At 55.9% G+C, this 9,127-nt stretch overlaps 1 protein-coding gene across 2 annotated transcripts in view; it reads left to right on the top strand.

Annotated features, from left to right (window-relative positions):
- Nucleotides 1-9,127, top strand: part of ZNRF1 (zinc and ring finger 1) — a 101,349-nt gene extending 92,222 nt beyond the window's left edge. Inside the window, exons 3-5 of one of the 2 annotated variants that reach the window (XM_007462940.1) lie at nt 5,843-5,948; nt 7,499-7,590; nt 8,944-9,127. In XM_007462940.1, coding sequence (XP_007463002.1) covers nt 5,843-5,948; nt 7,499-7,556 — 164 coding nt within the window. In that variant the 3' untranslated portion in view covers nt 7,557-7,590; nt 8,944-9,127. Of the gene's footprint in view, nt 1-5,842; nt 5,949-7,498; nt 7,591-8,839 lie in introns of both variants that reach the window. The other variant, XM_007462939.1, reaches the window with a different exon arrangement.

Raw genomic sequence — 9,127 nt, 5'->3', positions numbered from 1 at the left:
CCCCCCAAAGCAGGAATGCCTCCTGCTAGTTTAGCCCCAGCCAGCAGACCTGTGTAAATAGTGCTTGTTTGGCCTGTGTCTCTGCTCTCAGCGATCCTGTGGTTGGGATGGCAGTGCCTTTTCTTGGGCCTTGGGGAGCCAGGTTCTGGCCGGGGAGTGTGCCCAGCCCAGTGGGGCACTGCCAGGAGCTATTGTTCAATGCCTAGCAGCGGCTGAGTCTCGCTGTGAGGTGTCTGTCTGGAGGTGTCTGTCTGGGCGCTCTTCCTGCAGGAGGGAAGGGAGGACTCCCGGCAGGCCGCTGGGTGAATGAGGAGTGGGTGGGAGGGAGACCGGAGGAGAGGGGACTGAATGGGGTCACCGGGCAGCCTCTGTAAACACGAAGCCCTGCGGAGCTGCTCTGCTTGTCGTGATCGCAGCCCATCTCGTCAGAACAGTTGGATCCAGAACGATTGGGCTGTGCCTCACAGTCTGTGGGTTGCGGTGGATCCAGAACAGTTGGGTCGTGCCTCACAGTCTGTGGGTTGTGGTGGAGACGCCACTGCTGGTAGGGGAACTCTCTACTCAAAGTCTCCCCTTTGCCTGCGTATTTCCCAAGAAGGGAGCTGGCGACGCCTGGCAGTGGTAGCACGGCCCCTTCCTGTCCCCCAGGAGGCTGGGCCAGCAGCTCTGCGCATGCCAAAGGGTCTACAAGCCTGGGCTCTTCCACACCTAGGCTGGAAATGAGGCTGGTGGTGGAGCCTTTGTTTCTGAGTCATTTGCTGGGGATTCTCCCTCTGGCCCCCACCTTCATTCCTCCCAGGACCGTGACTGCCATCAGGCAGCAGGGGAAGTGGGTTCTGTATGGCACCGCTCAGCTGCACCACACCAGCCTTCCCTCCATGCCGCCGGCAGCTCCGCGGGTCCCCTCGGGGGACGTCGAGCCTGTGCTCTCTGCAGGGCAGCAGTACAGCCCCCTCAGCCTGGCCTATTCATGCTGAGCACCCAGGTTCCTCCACCAAGTTCACAAAGAGAAAGATCTGAAGCTGTCTATGAGATGGGTGGTGGTTTCCAGCCGCAAGGAAGAGACTCTACCGCCTGGTCTTTTAAGGAAAGGAGGCAGGGTGGCCAAGTGGAAGGAACTTGGCGTGGGAGTCATGGCCGCTTACCAGCTGAGCTGAAGCACAGACCCCCCCACCCCCAGGGTCTTTAGGATTCACTGAGATGTGTGTGCGACATTTGTGGCCCCAAAGAAGTGAGGGCTCCTTTTTCTCCTCCTCCTCGATCACTTTTCTCAGATAAACAGCAGCTGTCGGGGAGGGGGCAGAAGTGTGCCATCACCTCCCACCGCAGCGCTGTCACAGAGAGCATCGCCCGCCACTCTGGGCTGGCTAGAGGGCCAGGCATTGGCACCATCAGCACCATCCCTCAGGCCAGGCACACTTCCGCACTCCCCCCTGGGCAGGGCCGTTGGCTTTGCACACGGTGTCAGGAAGCTGGCGGCTGTGGGTGCTTGAGAGGCAGTAAGAAAAGGGAAGAAAGAACAGCTTGGTTCTGTGTTATCAGCCAGCATCAGTTGAGCCCCCCTCCTCTAGGGACCTCGCGTGCCCCGGGGCGTTTGGGTCCATCTGCAGAGTGGCCTTAACTTGGGCCAGGCTCGGGGTTCCCGGCTTCAGACTGCAAAGTCCTCCGACAGCAGACAGCAGGCTCCCATCACAAGAGTGCGGAAGCCTCGTAGGATCTGGGTGATAGCCAGGCTTCAGCTTCAGCCATTTCCCCTCGCCTGCTAGGCGCCCAGGGACACCTGGGGGCTGCTCACTCCTAGAGCCCAAGGATTGGGACGGGAAGTTTTACCCAACCCACTCAGGCCTGTGGCTGGATTTGGGCTCCTGCCTTCCGCTGTGGGGAGATGTTGCTCCCCAGGCACTGCGCTGGGTGTGAGCACTCCCTGCTGCCCCGCGCTCTCAGGGTCCCAGCCCTGGCTCCTCTTCACCCCAGGACCCCTCAGGCAGCCTTTTGCAGCCAGGGCTCTGGGTGCTGGTGAAATGTGCTCCCCACTGTGCCAACCGGGCAGGCAGCTGTGCGGTTTAGTTCTTCCCATCCGTGCTGCAGACCCAGGCTGGCTGCTAAGCACTGTGCATGAAGATGCTCTGTATGGGTTGTGTGGTGGCAATCGACTGCTCGTAAGAAAAGTCTACTGTCTAGCCTCCATGTGCTCAAGTCTGAGTCCTTGATAAGAAGATGAACCACCCTCGTGCCTCTTTCTCCTTCCCCTTCCCCTAGTGATACCTAGCGAGAAAAGAGAGTCCAGTCCAGTCCCGCTGAAGAAGCAAGCCCCAGGTCTCATCCCCTTGCCTGGCTCCTGCCCCCTATCCCAGCCTGGACCTGACAGGACAGACGGAGCGCAGCTCATGCAGAAAACTGTTTGGGACTGAGGAAATTCTGACTTGCCCCTGGGCTCCCAGCTGACTCACCAATCAGAAGGGGACGCTGATTCGGAATCAGTAATGTTGCTGTGTTCCCAAGGAAATCATCCATAAGTGAGGAGGGAAGCACGGAAAAGGGGCTGTATCTCAGATCCTCACTTTACAGATGAGATGCCGGAGACAAAGAGAGTGGGAATAAATGCCCAAGAAGGTCTGCAGTATGACTGCCTTCTCAGAGCTGGTCTATTTTTCCTCCCGTCTTTATTGGAGTTTTTTCCTCCTAGTATTTTATTATGAAAAATGTCAAACGTACAGCAAAGTTGAGAGTTTTGCAGTAAAAACCAAAATACCCCCCACCTAGAGTGTGCATTATACTGTACTTGCTCTATCACACGTCTCTCCACCCACCAATCCATATTATCCTTTTGATACATTTCAGAGTGAAATGAAAACACTAGTCTGTTTCTTTATTGGGGGTTGTTAATTATAAAACTAATGCCTGTTCAAACAATTCAAAAATATATAAAAATATTTTTCTTCTAATCCTCCTTTCCTCCACTACTATTAAAGTGTGTGTTTCCCTCCAGACTTTTTCCTGTGCTTCCACACACACAAATGTTTAAATGTGTATGGTACTAGTGCTTTTTTAAAAATGGGATCATACCCTTTTACAGATGTGCCACTTGCCACGTTTGGAGTCTGAAGTTACACTCCAGTGGCAGACCGACTGTGTGCTGTCTGCTTTTCCCTCCACGTCGCCCTTTCAGGTGGGCTTTGGGGCTTTGGGTTAGGCAGATCTTAACAGAGAACATGACCACAGGCTGTCCTGGTGGCCTGGAAGCTGAAAGTGACTTCTCTCCCAGCTCTTGTGCATAAGGACTTAAGTATTGAGTTGATTCTGTCTTAGTTGTTTTCCTTGGGGTTCCTGATGGGGGGCTCTGAGTCACCATACCCTTCTAGGCCATGAAGAATCCTCATTTTATGGGCCCCAGATGTTTCCCCTTCCACTAAAGTTATCAGAGGGCACAAAGAAACCGTAGTGGTGGAGGGCAGCCCCACAGAGGGTCCCTGGCCCTGCCCCATTCATGAGCCCTCTGACTTTGGCAAGGTGTCTGATTCTCTGGCTGCAGTGTCCCCGTTTGCAAAACAGGAATAACACCGTGTACCCTGCCTGGCTTGTAAGATCCTGAGGCTCACCGAACACACATGAAATCTCAGTGTGTATCACTGGCAGTGTTCACGATCAGTTAAAATCTTTCAGAAGTGGGGAGTTGCCCTGCTTCAGGCTTTGCTTTCTTTACATCCAGAACCTGTTCTCAGGGTATTTCTCCTATGGTTTTGAGAACTTCTGGGTAACCTTTTGCTGACTTCACCTCTTTCACCTGCCTTTCAAATATTAGAATTCACCTGGGTTCAGTCGTCTGCCTTCTTGAGATTTGTCTAAGCTCTTTATCCCACATCTACCCCTGTTGCCCACATCTCTCCTCTAAACCCCAGATCTGGACTTGAATGGACTCCAGCAGGTTTCCATTAGCGCATCCTGGGGGAGACGCCCGGTCAGCGCCTACCACCCAGCTCTGAGCTCATCATTACTTCCCAAGCTGGCCCTCCTCCTGGCTCCCTCTCGCTCTGACAAGTGTGCGCTCCCCTCCCCTGCCCCCCGTTTGCCCAGCTGGCCCAATTCATGCCATCCACCTCCCCCCATTGCTGGTGCCGGCCTTGAGTTCATCTCTCCTGCACCACGGCATTAGCCTCCATAGCGGGCTCCCCATCTGTGGGCTCTTCCAGTCATTTCCAGTAGTTTCAGGAGACTAGGTGTGATCAGTGCGTCTCCAAGGCCCTTCAGTGACCCAGATAAAGCCCAGGTAGCACAGCAGGATACAAGTCCGTCCTCAGGAAGTTGGTCTCACCTACCCCCCCATGGCCCCAGGACTCTGCACTTACCACAGCAAACATCCTGCCTTGCCAGGTGCACAGATGCTGTCCCCTTTGCCTGGAATATCCCTCCCTGAACAGTCCCCTCCCCGATTGGGCATCTCCCGTACTTTTCACATCTGGATCTGTGTGCATCATAAGACTTCCTGGAATTCCTGTGCTGTTCATTTCCGTCTTCTTGTTCAGCCGCCCCTGCTAGGCTATGAGTTTCTTGAATCCTGAGACCGTGGCTTATTCACTGAGTCACCAGTGCCCAGAATGTCATAGAAATGTCGTAGGGGATGCTGGCTCGGTCCCCTGTTGTGCTCAGGCTGTTCTGGTCACGGCTTCGCTTGGGGCCATGGTGGGCAGCAGCTTCCTTCCATTCATTCTTTTCTGGTGGGGTGTGGGGTGTCTTTTTAAAATATGTAACTGAGTTAAAATTTGTGTAACACACAAGTAACCATTTTTACATGTACAGTGTAGTAGCATTTGGGACATTCACAATGTTGTGCAGCCACCATCTCTGTCTAGTTCCAAACATTTCATCATCCCAGAAGGAACTCCTTGCATGATTCCACTTACATGAAGGATCTAAAGCAGTTAACCCCATAGAACCAGAGAGAAGTGTGGTTGACAGGGGAGAGGGAAACAAGCAATTGCTATTCAACTGGCAGAAAGTTTCAGTTATGGGGCTTCCATACAATAGTATACTGTATTCTTACATTTTTGTTAAGAGGGTAGATCTCATGTTAAGAGATCTCACGTTACCACAAGAAAAACAAAGGAAAATCCCTTACTCATTAAGCAGTCACTCCCTAGTGCCCCCTGCCCCCAGCCCCTGACCTACTTTTTTGTCTCTGAATTTGCCTCCTCTGGACATTTCACATAAACGGGATCAGAAAGCAGGTGGCCTTTTGCATCTGGCTCCTTCCACTCAGCGCCATGTTTTCGAGGTGCATCCACGTTGCAGCAGGCGTCAGCTCTTCACCCCTTTCCTGGCTGAGTGCATACGCCGTTGTGTGGGTCCACGCAGTTCATTTCTCCATTCATCCGCTGGCGGACATTTGGGTTGTTCCCACCTTTGGCTCTTGTGAATAATGTGGACACACATGTACGCGTATTTGCTGGGGTACCTGTTTCTTCCCTTCACCCTTGCCTCGTACCACTCTCCTCATCACCATTTTTTCCAAGCCAGAAATCCAGTGCACCTGGTCTGTGTGTATGTTTAGGGGGAAAGTCTGTTCAGGGAACCATTCTGTCTCGTGCTGCCTGTGCTGCACGCCTCCTCCTCCAAGCCTTTTTCGTCCTTCCTCGCCTGGGCCGCTTACTTGGTGATTAATCCCATTTTGTCTTCAGGTAGTTAGCGTGTGGTTTGCATGTCTTGTGTCCACAGTGAGGACCTTTATGTCAAGGTCCCTCTTGGGCTTTCGCTGACTCAGGTGACCCATGCAGTCCCAAGCAGCTCCTAGATCCCTGCCTGCTGGTGACTGACCCCCCGACTCTCCTCTGTCCCCCCTTTGCAGATGACGTGCTGACTAAAGATGCGGGTGAGTGTGTGATCTGCCTGGAGGAGCTGCTTCAGGGGGACACGATAGCCAGGCTGCCCTGCCTGTGCATTTATCACAAAAGGTACGAGAGGGCCGGCAGGGCCAGCTTAGCTGCACCCCAGACCCCAGAGGGCCCCTTCCCTGTGGGTGGGGGGAGAGAAGGGCAGACTGTCACTAGCCACCCCGTCCCCCAGCACTCTGAGTGGAGTCGAGGCAGAGGTCAGCAGGTGGGGAGTTCTGGACGTGCTGAGCACAGAGCCTGGGTGGCGGGCCCGACGGGGAGGCCTGTGGAGCCCCTGCCCCCTGGAAGTTTGAGTCCCCCTCCATCTCTGTGAGCCCCTCTGCTCCAGTGTGCAGACCCTGGTCTGGTGGCGGGGGGGGGTGGGGGCGCACGGGCGGGGGTGGCGGGGGGGGGGGGGGGGGGGGGGTCAGCACGGAGGGGTGTGCTGGCTGCCCTGGCCCTGCCCCTCCTCCCCAGAGGCCCAGCAGGCAGGAATAGCCACTACCTGTGGGCCCCCGTGCTGCCAGCGGCTATAATTAGCAGGACTGAGATTCGCCCTCAGGCTCCAGCATGAGCCTCATTCTTGTTTACAATTGGAAAGAAGACACCTCCTTACCCAGGACAGGAGGACGCTCTGTGCTGCCCGTGGCCTCCACCTGTTCTCGGCCCCTGGAGCCCCAGAGCTGCTTCCTGACACACAGGCTTTTCCAAAGCCTGATTCACGGGGCCACTGGCCATGGGGCAGCACATGGATGTGGCCGGTGTCAGAAAGGCGCAAGTGAGGCCTAAGGGGAGGGGTTCTTGGCCTGGGCGCAGCACCCAGCACTCCAGTGTCCCAGGGAAGCATTGACCAGAGCCAGAAGAAGGGAGTCTTCAGCTCTGGGAGAGACTTATGCAAATGATCTGTCTGGTTCCTATTTTGAAAATACCCAGATGTTTTACAGAAAGCTGTCTTGGGCCAATTTCTGTTCCCTCTCTGTTCAGACAGTGCTTTCTGTAAACACTAGAGACCAGGATTTCCTTGCTAGCCTCTTGTCTGGCTCTCCTGAGCAATGTCACTAAGCCACAGGGCCAGTCCTCCCCTGGCGCACCTTCTCCAGGAAGGAGGACTAGATGCTGGCTGCCCACCACAGCCAGCCAAGCCAGGTAGAGCTTGGGGGTCTCCTGAGAGGGAGACCAGGGAGGGAACCTCAGGCTGCTCCTGTGACTCAGGAGAGGGCTTGCTCAGGGCGATGACCAGCCTGCCAGGGCTTTGTTCCCACTTCTTTGCCCTTTAAGCCTTGGAGATAGTTGACTGGCTGCCCTGTGCAGCCTCCCACTCTCACCCTCTGACCCGTAGCTGTTGCCGTCCTCCTGGGCTCCATGCCCCTGAGGCCTTGTCCCTCTCGAGGGCACACTTCCTGCATCCTGCAGCGCCTAGGTCCACCCCAAGCCCATACGCACTGCACCGGGACCCCGGCTGTGCCAGGACCTCCCTGGGTGTCCTCCCTTCTGCTAGCAGACAGTGGGTATGTGGGGTCCCCGCAGGTGAGCATCAGGCATTCCCTGCCCAGAGACCCGACCCTTGGAGCTAGCCCCCAGGGAGCGGCCTGGCCAGCCGGTGATGTGTCTCCCTTTACATCTCCCCTCAGTTGCATAGACTCGTGGTTTGAAGTGAACAGATCTTGTCCAGAACACCCCGCGGACTGACCCTGCTGGGCTCGCTTGCTGACTCCTCTCAAAGGTGAGCCCGTGGTTGGGGTCGTGTCGCTCTGGGGCCTGGAGGCGGGGAGGGGGGCTGAGCTGCCCTCACGGCACCCCATGCCCCGCCTCCCCCGGCCAAGAGGGGTCGGGGGAGAGGGGAGCATCTCAGCAGCAGGGGTTCCGTGGGGTGGGGAGGGTTCCTGGGAAGGATGAGAGTCCAGACTCGCACATTGCGAGGAAGAACCTGCCGGGTAGAGGAAGGTGAGTTGGGGGGAGGCCCCTCATGTTCCCCGTGTCTAGGGCGAATCTCCCCGAGGAAGGTTCAGGAAGGTCCCTTGGAAAGTGCTGGGCAGGAGCAGCAGCACAAGCCCTGGGACAGGATGCTGCTTTGCACCCCAGCTGTGCCTCGTGCTTGCTGGGGGGCCGGGGCAGCTCCTTGCCCCTCGGTGGCGTGGGTATCTCTGCTGCTTCTTTGGGGATGGGATAATCTTGCTTGCGTCCCCGCGTGGACAGCACACTCATTGGACAAGACCGAGTGTGGGACGGCGCCTCGTTCCCTGCAGCGCTTGTCAGCAGTCAGCGCTTGGCTGGTTCTTCCCGCCTGCACCCACCGCCCTCACCCGCTTCCAGATGAATCTGAGGCCTCCAGGCCAGACCTGGGGCCCTGCCACCCAAGTCTCTGTTTGCACAGCAGACCAGCACAACCAGCTTCCTCCCGAGATGTGCACATGTGCTCCCCTATCACCGTCGTCCAGGCCCAGTTTCTCCCCCAGGCGCCCTGCTTTACTGCTGACCATTCTCTCCTGTCCCCATCCTACCTGTCCCTCCCAAGTTCTGGGCTGGCACTTTTCTGTTTTCTGCCCAGAGAAACCAAAACCCAACTCATCTCATGTGAATCCAAGGGTTTGGGGGCCTCTTTTGCGCGCGCTCTCTCTCTCTCCCTCTCCCTCTTTCTCTCGTTTTTTGTTTTCTTTTGTTCTTTGTTAGGTTTATTTTATTTATTCCAAGTAAACTCCCAGAACAGCTGATGATGTCAAACTATTCAGGGACATTTGCCCTTTTTACCTTCACCTCAAAAACTGAGGACGTGGGGTGAAGAAAAGGCGAGGGGAAGAGTGAGGCAGAGGGAATGGAGCTTGGTGCCGGCTGCAAGTCCAAATTCCCGGCATGATGTTTGGCTTTGGGGCCCCTAGACCGGAACCACAGGTGCCCCTGCCCGGCCTCAGCGGGATGCACGTGGCTGGCCTCGGGCCCGATGGAGCACGACTTACATCTTACGGTCCCCACAGGGACAGCCAGGCCCCCGTTCCTGAGAGGAGGCTTCGGACACTGGGGCAGAGCTGAGCTGGGGACACCAGTGGGAACAGGGCACCCCTCCTGCACTGACTTCCAGAGAATGGTTCTCCCTTTCTCCCTGAGGACACCAGATTGAATGAGAGCGAGTTTGAGAGAAGAAAGAATCACCCAGTATCCTTCCCCTCATCCTCATCTCAGGAGGGAAAGGGCATTTTCTTTTTCACCTTTGAAAGGCGTTGTGGGTCTGTCTCTAAAGTGTTTACAAAAAAAAAAAAATTATA

The sequence above is a fragment of the Lipotes vexillifer genome, unplaced genomic scaffold, assembly GCF_000442215.2.
Source record: "Lipotes vexillifer unplaced genomic scaffold, Lipotes_vexillifer_v1.1 scaffold70, whole genome shotgun sequence".
NCBI lineage: Eukaryota > Metazoa > Chordata > Mammalia > Artiodactyla > Lipotidae > Lipotes > Lipotes vexillifer.
Note: the sequence above shows the minus strand (reverse complement) of the source record. Positions and strands in the feature narration are given on the sequence as shown.